Source organism: Marmota flaviventris, chromosome 2, assembly GCF_047511675.1.
Source record: "Marmota flaviventris isolate mMarFla1 chromosome 2, mMarFla1.hap1, whole genome shotgun sequence".
Taxonomy (NCBI): Eukaryota; Metazoa; Chordata; class Mammalia; order Rodentia; family Sciuridae; genus Marmota; species Marmota flaviventris.
This window is the reverse complement of record NC_092499.1, coordinates 175,495,218-175,507,248: the sequence shown is the minus strand read 5'-3', so window position 1 is coordinate 175,507,248 and position 12,031 is coordinate 175,495,218. Positions and strand designations below refer to the sequence as shown.

Sequence of the window (12,031 nt, the reverse complement as noted above, 5' to 3'; positions counted from 1 at the left end):
CACCAACCGCGGGCGGTTAGTCCTCACGCAGTTCTCGAGAGGAGAGGAGAGGCGGTTGCGGTGCGCAGGCGGCTGCGTAGTCCCGGAGGCCGCCGCGAATCGCCGGAATTTGGCGCGTATTTTTTGTAGGTCGGGTGTTCTCGCCCGTGATTGGGCCCGGGCTTAGCGTCCCCGGGTGCGCTGGGTGGCGACGGCTGCGTCGACCTTGCCAAGACCTGGGCAGCGCAGAACTCGGCTGGCCTCCCGGGGGATGGGCCACCAGGAATCTCCACTGACCCGAGCGGCAGCAGGAGGTGCAGCTTATATAAAGAGGTTATGTAAAGGGCTCAGCTGGCGCGAACACGTGGAGAGGCACGAGAACCTGGAAGCCTGGGCCTCCCCCGCGAGCGCCCCTGCCACCACCGGCGCATCAGTGAGATCTGTCGTACGCCTCACTCGGGCCACCGCCTCCCGCGAAACTAGGTCCCGGAGGCAGCTCCGGCCCGGAACGGACCATCCCCAGGCAAGGGCTCCAGGGGGAAAGCGGGCCGCCCGGAAGTGGAACGGTGCCGGCCAGGTAAGGTCGGGCCCGGGGAGTAAAGGCTAGAGCCAGCTCTGGAGCTACCGCCCGCTGCCTTGGTGACTGGGGCGGGAAACGGGGTCTTCGGTTTGTCGCACTCCGAGAGGCCGAACTTTTAGTCCGTTTCCTTTACCCGGTGCCCTGGGGGACTTGGGTCGATCCTTTGGGCTCTGCTAGGTCTTAATTCAATGGACTGTTTACACCCGGGAGCGCACAAGGCAGGAAGCGGGGAGGGGGATCTCAAAGGAGACCAATCAGGGAAGAATATTTGAACAGTCAGAATCCCTCCTTGAAGGCGCTTTTCATACATCGTGGAGGCTGCTGGTTCTTCTTTTTCCTATTCCTACCCGATAACTTAACGGAGAAAGCGGAAAGTTTTTGCTTTTCTTTCCGGTTCACCCTCTGAGCCACTGCTTGGTGGTTCCGTCTTTCCCGCTTTCCCCTCCCCTCCCCCGTTCAATCCCCGGCGGTGGCTTCTGTCTTAAAGGGGCCGCGGCGGCCGGTGGAGGAGGAGGTGGGACGCTCCGCGGCCTGCGCTCCTTGCCTCCCCGCCTCGTCCTAATCGTTTAACTGATTCTTTCGCCCACAGGTCACAATCCAAGGTCCCGCTCCTCCGCGTCCCGGGGCCGGACGGAGGGATGAGGCAGGGGGGTCCCGGGCAGCACCGTTGCTGCTCCCCCCGCCGCCTGCAGCCATGGAAACGGGGGAGGAGGACGGCGCCCGCAGAGGTACACAAAGCCTGGAGCGGAAAAGGCGAAGCCCAGTGCCGCGGGCGCCCAGCGCGAAGCTGAGGCCGGCGGCGGCGGCCCAGGCCATGGATCCGGTGGCGGCCGAGGTCCCGGGCGAGGCCTACCTGGCGAGGCGGCGGCCCGAGGGCGGCGGCGGGTCTGCGCGGCCGCGCTACAGCCTGCTGGCGGAGATCGGGCGCGGCAGCTACGGCGTGGTTTACGAGGCAGTGGCCGGGCGCAGCGGGGCCCGGGTGGCGGTCAAGAAGATCCGCTGCGATGCCCCCGAGAACGTGGAGCTGGCGCTGGCCGAATTCTGGGCCCTGACCAGCCTCAAGCGGCGCCACCAGAATGTCGTGCAGTTTGAGGAGTGCGTCCTGCAGCGCAACGGGCTAGCCCAGCGCATGAGTCACGGCAACAAGAGCTCGCAGCTCTACCTGCGCCTGGTGGAGACCTCGCTCAAAGGTAGGGACACCCCGGGCCCACGCAGGGCCGGGTCGCCTGCCCTCCCTCCGGAGCGCCCGGCCGCACTGTCCCCAGGCCCCCGAGGCCCTGGTCCTGTCACCCTGGGCTCAGACACACCCTCCTTTCCCAGGCCCAGGCATTGGGAGGCCCTCTTATCCGTACTCTAGATCAGCCTCGGGCCCCTTATGGTAGTTGGCATTTTCATAATAAAAGCTCATTTAAACGCTGACCATTATCTTGGTACTTAGTGTGCCCGTTTTATTTTTTAAATGTCTTCTACCTATAAGAGCTGATGGGGAGGGGTAGGGGTCTTGTTCTGAGTTGTTGGCAGAACTGTGTAGGGAGCGCCCTCACCCTCTAGGGTTTTTTTTTCCTTCTAAAGCAAAAAAGACTCTTTTATCCACCCTCTCTCTAGTTCCTGGTTTCTTGACATCCTCCAGCTCTGTCTCCCAAACTCTTGCATTCCTAGTCTGCGTTTTCCTCAGAGACCCCCGCCAGCCCTTCATCCCAGAGTAGTCAGGAAACCGGCTTGATTTTGTGTCTTATTAGTCTGCATGCCCCAGAAGACTTTAACTCCTATAGGGGGACCTAGAACTGTCAGATACAAGCCACCGGCATCTTTCCCGCCTTTTTGCATTCTTAATCTTTTTCCTAACCTCAGAATCTGACTGGGAAGTAATTTTACTTATAAAGAAAATTAGGCTCTGTGGGACCAAGGAGCTTGTAGCCCTCCGGGAACAAGTAACCAGGATCTGTTCATAGAGGAAAAGGAACAGTGGGCTAGAAAAGTGTGAAGAGACTCACTGAGACTGAAGAATCAAGGGGAAGATTAATCTGTCTCAGGGATGGTCTGAGCACTGAGTGATTTTAGGTAATAATGTTTAAAGTAAATTCTGTCCCATTTCTATAAATAGAGAAATTAAGGCTTAGAGGTGAACTTAATTTGATTAAGGTGGACTATAACTCCTTGTTCTTATGTACCTCTCATACTTATGTGGACCCAGCGTGTCTTTCAAGGTCTTGAGTCCTTTCAAAATGAGTAACACTACTTTTCTACCTAAGAACAAACTTTTAAGAGTAAGTAGGATTTGTGGTGGGGTAGGCTGGTTTCCTAAAGTCTTTTTCTTTTTTTCCTTTGGAGCTTTTGCCCAATTTTACTATAGAATCCCATTAGCCTATGCCAAGAGAATTCCTTGTCCTGTTTTCAAGTTAGTTGTTTTGACAATGGATTGGATGTCAAACCATATCACCCGGGGCCCTTTTCCAAAATAGACTTATTTCTTTATGTCAGTCCCTGCCCCTGAAAAGCCCACCTTTTCCCCAGAGTGAATGCTTTTGTTTTGAAAAGACTCTCGGGACATTTCTTCTTTGCCTGTGATCCAGGAGCTCATCGTGTGTGTGTGTGTGTGTGTGTGTGTGTGTGTGTGTGTTGCTAGGGATTGAACCCAGGGCCTTGTGCACATGAGGCAAGCAGTCTACCAGCTGAGCTCTATCCCCAGCCCAGTCACTTATTTTTAAGTCATCCTTTCTCAGGTGTTTTCACCATGGTTAATGAATGTTCTGGATTTCATACTTCAGGACTGTTGTGAGATGTGGGAATTTTGCGTTGCCAAACACTCCCTTACCTTTATTTCACTGATGCCAATTTTAAAACTTTAACCTCAATTTACAGTCCTTGCTTACTCTCCCAAAATATAAATACTTTGAAATTTACCTTACAGCTAGAGTTTTTAAGAATTCCACAGTGATCAGAAGCAGCAGAGAATAGTAGTTAATACCATGGGCTTTGGGGTTGGACTTAATATTCAGTACTGAACTAGTGCACAGGACATGGGACAAGTTATCTAAAACCCGTGAGGAGCATGCCTTTATCCCTAAGGTCATAGAATTGCTGTGTAAACTGGGAATAGCAATAAGTGCTCCAGATAAGGAGAAATTCAAACTAGAGAAATGAAATATTTTGCTTTAGGTCACATACTTGATATATTCCCTTTTACTTATTTAGAGTCTTCAAAATATTTGATTCTCTACAGTGTTCTGGGCTCAGTGAAGAAAATGTATTTGCTCAGCTTGTGAAAATGACAATGTTTTTATATATTTATTTTTTAGGTGTAGATGGACACTACACAATGCCTTTATTTTTATGTGGTGCTGAGGATCGAACCCGGGTCCCGCCTGTGCTAGGCGGATCGCTCTACCTCTGAGCCACAATCCCAGCCCCTAACAATCTTTATTGTCTGTTAATTTTGCAAGTAAACGGGTGATATTAAAAGTGGAGAACAAAGATCCAAATATCTCCAGGTTAATTTTCCTGACTCAAGCTTCCAAGATTTAGTGGTCATGATCTGATACAGAGTCCAGGGTTTACAGCCTGCCGATCCTGTCTAGTAATGTCAGAACTGGAGGGAATCCTAGAGATAACCTAATTTCTACTCTGTTAAACAGAAAAGTCCTTCACAGCCACCCTCTGCTCCATCTCCTGCAATTTAGAATGATTTTTTTTTTTTTTTCAAAGAGAATTTTTTAATATTTATTTTTCAGTTTTCGGCGGACACAACATCTTTGTTTTTGTATGTGGTGCTGAGGATCGAACCCGGGCCGCACGCATGCCAGGCGAGCGCGCTACCGCTTGAGCCACATCCCCAGCCCTAGAATGATTTTGAAATTAGACCAAAGTATGATAATCTGCCTTGAAGTCTCAGTGGAAGCTGGTGCCCATATTTTTTTTACTGGGCCCCTACAGTGGTATTTGAAGGGATAGTACAACCACTACATCACCCCCAAAATAATCTTGCTAACTTATTGTAAAGTCGGAGGACTGTAGAAGACTTGCATGGTGAGCAAGATCACTGGACGAAATGGCAGGTTAGCTCATTAGCTTTGTAGAGATCATTATAGAATTTAGAGATAATTAGGAGTTAGAGGAGAAGGTGGGCTCGAGAAAAGGGACTCAAGGGCTAAGGATAGGCAGAGACCAAGTGCAGTCTAATTTACTGTTGGGCCAATAGATTGGTTATTTTTCCCCCTTGAGCTGCCAAGTGAATGTACCAAAGGCATGTCTATAGTCTCAAGAAATTACTTGAAGTATAAATAACCCAAAACTAAGAAAGAAGGAAATTTTTTTACAGTGTTCTTGGTCTTCTCCCTATCCTGCTTTGGTAAACTCTGTGCTCACATCTTTCCTTTCTGAGTAAGGACAAACCAAGTTCTACCCAGAAGCACTATGTAAAAACAGAAGCTATAGAGTCAGAAGTCTTATGTCTGATCTGGCCTGAGTTTCACAAGGAAGGAAACTGAAGCTCAGAAAGGAACGGGGCTTGCCAAAAATGAGTTAGTGGCAGCACTGAAACCAGCCTTTTAAAGGGGGACTTTTTAAAACTTTTTAAAACAGTCCTATAAATTACTTGGGTGATGAGTTGGTATCTGTGTCTTTGTTTAGCTTTGAAGTACTTTTCACATAAAAGAGGAGTTAAGGCATCACAATTTGCTTTTATTCCCCTGCTTTCTATTGCTACATGACCCTGTCCTGATTGGACCTAAAACAAAGTTCAAGATCACTACCACTTAGAAGACAGCAGGCAAGCCTGGCTGTCTGTCACAAACTCTGAAACTGTCCTTCTAAATCCTTCTGACAAACAGCTCCCTCCCAGACATAAAGTAAAATCAGGACCAACTCTCAAGACTGATAAAACTAGAAGTTTAAAAGAGCTTATCCCCAACTTTAAAAGATCTATTTCTGCTTCACCAGTTGTTTCATGTGTATGACTCAAGTTTCCTTTAGGTAGCTTGATGTAGGAACTTAGGCCGCTGGGAAGTAGCCTTGCTTGCTTACCAACAGAATGGCTGCTGTGGTCTGGGCTGTGATACTAGAAGAGACTGTGTACAGAACTTGCCCCACGAAGCACTCCCATGCCCAGATGGACAGAATGATGCAGGGTCATGAGTGATGACAGCCTGGAAAACAGGTTCTCTCTCGGAGTTAAGTTTGAGGTGTCGGGGAGCAGGGAACACAAGTAGCTGAGCAAAGAACTAGTGTGGGGGAGGCCAGGGTCTTCAAATGGATGGGGTGCCTGCGAGCTCTTTTACACTATTGAGTGTCTGGGGAAACGTGGGGGCTTAGCAGGGCAGGGCCGCCCCCTTGCCCAGGCTCCTGGAAAGCAGTTCTGAATTCTCTACTGTTGCTTAGGCCTTCAGTTTATAGAGAGTCCCCAGGTAAACTGGGCTGGAAGGTCATCTTTGGCTACCCTGACAGATAAAAGTAGTATTGTAAGTTAATGGGATTTATGGAATGCTGAACTTGGAGTCCAGTTTTAGTCCAGATTTCACCCTGTTAATATGAGCTAAAATTTATGCTGATATATGCCTGGTACTCTGCTTTATACCTGTTAACTTCATTTAGCCTTTAGAACCATATTTTAAAGTCAGCATTCTGATTATCTTTTATAGGTGAAGCAACTGAGGTTAATGAAATGGTCCACTGTGAAACAGCTAGGCAAGTAACCAAGCCAGGATTCCAGCGCAGGCATTCCGACTTGAGTCTGCTTTTTTAACTGCTATGGGCTTGACAGCTGGGGCAAATGGCTTAAATTCTGAGTTGTTCTTTTTTTCTTTATTTTTTTTAATGCCATTTTTAAAATGGGCATAATCATACTTAGGAGCTAATGGTTATTGTTTAATTATTTATTCATCAGTGTTTGGGGCACTGCTGATTTCTGTTGGTCTGTCCATGTGCCTCAGCTGCCAGGGACTCTTATGTGCCTCTGGTCTGTTCTTGAATGTCTTGGGGCAACCGTGGATCCTCTTTTGCTACTGACTGCTTGATTTCTATGTGCATTGGGAATTTTTAGGTACCAGCCCCAGGAGATAGAAATGACTCTTACTTAATTGAGAGTTTTGGTTAATTGGGGTTGCATTGGGTAAGGCTTTTTATAGTGCCAACTCTCAAGGAGAGCCCAGCTTCCTAGTAGAACTCATTTCACCTTGAAGTTAGCCTTTGGTTGTATCCTTCAGACTAGGAACCCTCCTGAGTGACTCAAATTCTGGATCCTGACCTAATTGTCTTTAGTTTACACATTCTGCATGCCTTAGTTACCACACATGGGCTCCTGCTCCTTGCATACTTGACTTAAAGTCAATTAGTGGAAACGCAGGTGGTGGTATTTTATTTATTACAATGAGCTAGACAATCAGAAGGTAAGTGACCATCACTCTTTAAAGGGTCAGCTTGCCAGGAGCTGATATAGGGGGCAGTCGGTATAGGAAATGGGTGATATGAGATGATGGGTACCTTCTCACAGGAGGTTTGTGGCAGAACGAGGTCTATCTGATCCTAATCAAACACCTGTCACCATATACTTTTCAGTTCTGCAAACTCAAGTATAAAGATCCTTATTTCCATTGGCTCTTCTTGTCACTGATTGGTTGTGGGTTGTTCTTGACATGTTTCACAATGGATAGGTAAGAGGGAGTAGCTGTTCGTAGGCCCCCTTGCTGATCCTCAGCCTCACAGTAATGAAAGAAAAGACTTCACCCGATTACTGTGAAGACAAGGGTCGGGTGAGGGTAAATAGAAAGTCGACTTGAGATCCTGTCTCACTGTTCAGCTTCACTTCTACTTTTTTCCTGTTTTTTTCTTAAAGCCTCTCCAGCTCATGATTTTTACTTGGTTAATTTTACCCATTATCGAACACCTATTATGGGCACGCAGTATATTGGGGGAACCCTAGGACTTGGTTTCATTCCTCCATGAGTGCTCAGACTAACGGAGGAGATGGTTATGGTACAGCAGATGTGACTTCACTGAAACCTCTGAGGTGTTGTAGGGAACCAGCTGCTGGAGATGTGGACTAGTGAGGGAAGAGGGATGAATTGTAAAGGTCAGAAATGACCCTTGCAGAAGCCGAGGCTTGGATATGTGGCAAATGGAGAAATTCTTGAGCCAAGACTATTGTGGATTATTCCCACTCTGCTTGGCTGGTAGAGTACACAGTTTAACCAGACCCCCAGTAATGTTCAAGTGATGAAGGCTAGGTCCCCACAGTATTTTTTTTTTTTAAAGAGAATTTTTTTAATATTTTTTAGTTTTTGGCGGACACAACATCTTTATGTGGTGCTGAGGATCAAACCCGGGCCGCACGCATGCCAGGCGAGCGCGCTACCGCTTGAGCCACATCCCCAGCCCTTCCCCACAGTATTTTTATATTCATTTTTTTCATTTAATCCTCTCCTGAGAAATTATTGTTTTTGTAACCTGATGTTACAAATGAGAAAAATCAAGAATCATCAATGTCAAGTAACCTGTCCAGTATGACCCTAGTGAAGGATAGAGCTCTAGATTTGTAAACAGATGTTCTCTCCAGTTTTTCAGTCTTGATATTCCATTGTATGACAAATGTGGTCATATGGGATGACTACCACTGGTGTCCAGAGACCTTAAAATAATTAACACCCAGAAGTTGTCTGCTCTAATGTCTAGGCACTATGCTAGGTGCCCCAGATATCACAAGCCTTACAACAGCCCAGCGGAGGCAGTGTTCTTCCCAGTTTATGGAGAGTGAAACAGAGTCTTAGGATCTTGGGTCATAGTTGGAAAGAAGGGGCCAGAGGAAAACCGTTGATACCAGGCCTGCAGGTTCATTCTTGGCCTCTGTAGGACACTGATTCTTGCCTGGCAACCACTGAAAGCAGATCTATTTAACTAATTTTAGGAAGTAATTTTGGCACACCCCATGGTGTTGACATGGTACCCAGCTGTTTTTATAGTGTCATGGCACAGCCTAAATCATTGAGATTGGGCAGCAGAATTGGTTTCTATACTCATTGTTCTTGGGAAGATGTGATGGGTCCTTGCCTTCAGCTTGTCAGGACTGATCTTGAACTGAATCACTTTAAGATTTTAATCAAAAGCAAGGATTGTCATAACTTACTCAAACTACATCTTTTTCTTAAACATAACTATATAATAGTCTGCCCCTTTTTCCTCTTCATATTAAAACTCGCCTATGATGTGTTATATAACTTTCTCTTTTGACTTTAAGTTTTTGTTGACATATAACATGACCCTTGAAAGCATTCAGCCAAGTGGCAAATACCATAATTAACTGTGACCATTCTTAGATATAGTTGTTTTCGATTACTTTTATTATGCTATATGGATTACTAGTAACGGGTGTCCTTGGTGTTTAGGGTGTCTTCTTGTTGGTGGAGTTTTTTGTTTTGTGTTTTAATTTGGGGGGGTACTTTTGGAATAAATTCCTAGAATGAAATCTTATTTATTTTTGCTACTGTGGATTGAACCGATGGTGTGCTTTATTACTGAGCTACATCCCCAGCCCCTTTTCTTACTTTTGAGATAGGGTCTCATTAAGTGGCCAAGTCTGGCCCCAAACGTGCCTCAGTCTACTGAGTCTCTGGAATCTCAGAGGTGCACAGTGTGTCTGGCTAGAATGATGGCGGGCTGGGTTCCAGGGATTGAACTCGGGGTCACTTGACCACTGAGCCACATCCCCAGCCCTATTTTGTAATTTTTTTTTTTTTTTTTTTTTTTTACAGCAACTAAGGGTCTCACTTAGTTGCTGACTGCCTCATGTTGCTAAGTCTGGCTTTGAACTTGCAATCCTTTTTTTTGCCACAGCCTCCCAAGCTTCTGGGATTGCAGGGGTGCATCAGTGTGCCCGGCTTTAGAAGGGGATTTTTATATCAAATAGATTAAGCATTTTTAATACTTGTGATACATTCTACCAAATTGCTATCATTCCAACACATTTAGGTCAAGATCATAATTGTCCCCTAAAGAGAATCTTCATGTTGCTATTTGGACCATCAACACTAGGGCCTTGATGGACATCAGATTCCTCTGTGCATGCATGAGTCTACCTAGGAGCTTGTGCCAGCAGGGGAATCAGAATGTCCAGGTATGAGATTCTTCTGGGGCACTAAGAGACAATAGTAGAGTACCCTGAAGGTCTACGCTGTGGAAACTAGGTCCTGCCCCTCACCAGTCATGGGACCATAGATGGGCAAGTTGCTTATTTTTTGAGCCTTAGTTTCCTCACCTATAAAGAGGCGTGTAACTCAGAATATATGGGAGTGTAGAGTAGGAAGAGAGGATTGGCCAGAATACTCTTTTTTCCATCAAATGAGATGAATAACTAAATTCTGTTGATCCTAAACCTCCAAATCTCTCTCATAGCCCTTCGCTCCTCCTCTCTTGCCTGCCCTCAGTTCTGGTTGGAGAACCTCCTGACTGCTCACCTATCTTCCATCTCTAGCCCTCATGCCTCCAGAGAGAACTTGTTCCATTGTATCTAAGACAGAGACTCCTCTTCACGTTTGTTACCATCTTTGAAATGAAAAGTTGACTTAGTCCGTGGTATGTCATAATGTTGTCAACAGCCTGGAAGGGCTTAAGTGGCATATCTAAAATTGATGACTTCTTAGACTCAGTGAGCAATATATTTTTCTAAAATAGATTGAGACTTTTGATTCACTTCCTGTTTCTTGGCATCTCCATCTGCCCAACACTGCGTCTCTTCTGACTCTCTGGACTCCTGTGTCCCTAGCTGTGTCCCTTCCTTGGACTTCATCCTGGAAGACAGCTGAAGAGTCTCTTTAGTTGTTCTCAGCCTGCCTTTCTCTCCCTTTCTGTCCCCACTCCTCAGGCAGAACTGGGCCTTGCTGGTTCTTATAGTTGTAGACATCGTGCTTCTCCCAGCCAGCAGCCTTTGTAGGGGCCGAGACTGCATCTTAACTGTCTCTCATCTCGGGCCTGATAAGCCATGTGTGCTCAGGAAATGTTTGAATGGAATAGATGAGAAACTGGACATCCTGCCTCTGGAGGTGCCTTGGGAATTGGCTTATAAACTCCAGGGTGTTTTGTATCTCTTTTTAGGAGGTGCTTGCTTTTCCAAAGCTCACACTGCTGTCCTCATGTGGAGCCTGCTGGCCCAAGTTTCTCAGTAAACAGGCCACTTTTTTTTTTTTTTTTTTTTTTTTTTGCAGGGGGATACTGGGGATTGAACTCAGGGGCACTTGACCACTGAGGTATGTCCCCACCCCTGTTTTGTATTTAATTTAGAAACGGGGTGTCACTGAGTTGCTTAGCAGCTCGCTTTTGCTGAGGCTGGCTTTAAACTTGTGATCTCCTGTCTCAGCCTCCCAAGCTGCTGGGATTATAGGCATATGCCACTGTACCCGGCCACGCAGACCTCATTTTATTGAAAGATTTTACTAATTTATTTGCACCTGCTTTGGTTTGTCTTAGTGTTTTCTCTATCTTCTTACGAACTATGATGTAGAATGTTTTGAAATATAAAATTATTTTGTGGCCACCTGCCATCAGACTTGAGGGAACTATCCCAAAGGTGAGCCTGCCTCTTTAATCAAAGTACATGACTTGGCTCTCTGCAAACTGGGAGACAGCCTTACCTATTAGATGGACTTGGCTGTGGAGGCTCAGATCCTACCCAGCCACTCCCGGTAGTGCTCTTGAGCAGGTACTTAGCCTTTCTCACCCTTTATTTCCCCACCTAGAAAATGTGCAGTACTCGGTGAGATGAGGTGGCTCATGTAATGACATTGTAAAATAGTGTCTGAAACCCAGTGAGTACTCAGGTTCATTTCCTCAAATTCTTGTTACTTACAATGTAACATTCTCAAATGTTTTCTCCCTCTCTAGAAAGGAAGCTCAACTTTTTTTTTTTTTTTGTACTAGGGATTGAACTCAGGGGCACTTGACCACTGAGCCACACCCCCAGCCCTATTTTGTATTTTATTTAGAGTCAGTGCCTCACTGTTGCTGAGGCTGGCTTTGAACTTCTTATCCTCCTGCCTCAGCCTCCTGAGCTGCTGGGATTACAGCATGAGCCACCATGCCCAGCAGAAGCTCAATTTTTAACTCTTAATTCTCCCTCCCCCTCCCCACTGCCCTAGTACTAAGGATTGAACCCAGGGGCACTCTACCATTGAGCTGCCTCCCCAGCCCTTTCTTAAATTTTTAAAAATTTCAGAGACAGAGTCTCACTAAGTTGCCAGGCTGGCCATGCATTATAAGAGTTACCTATTCCAGTTGTCGTCCATCTTGAATCTGGGAAAATAACCGCAGGTAAGGATGCGGACCCACTAGACGCTCTGAGATATCCTGAACTAAAATTTCATTGATCACCTGACCTCCATCAGTCCCTGCTCTGACTGATGGACCACTGCACCATTTTGGTCTTTTGGAATTGGTGTCATTTCAGAATCAGTGTTCAGTAATCCCCGATAGCTTGACAATTTTCTCTTT

The 12,031-nt window shown here is 46.4% G+C and overlaps 1 protein-coding gene across 2 annotated transcripts in view; it reads left to right on the top strand.

Annotated features, from left to right (window-relative positions):
• Positions 1 to 226: 226 nt before the first annotated feature.
• Stk35 (serine/threonine kinase 35) overlaps positions 227 to 12,031 on the top strand; it is a 41,548-nt gene continuing 29,743 nt past the window's right edge. The window contains exons 1-2 of one of the 2 annotated variants that reach the window (XM_027954359.3): positions 227 to 556; positions 1,149 to 1,749. In XM_027954359.3, the coding sequence (XP_027810160.1) occupies positions 251 to 556; positions 1,149 to 1,749 (907 nt within the window). In that variant the 5' untranslated portion in view covers positions 227 to 250. The remainder of the gene's footprint in view (positions 557 to 1,148; positions 1,750 to 12,031) is intronic. The other variant, XR_003585280.3, reaches the window with a different exon arrangement.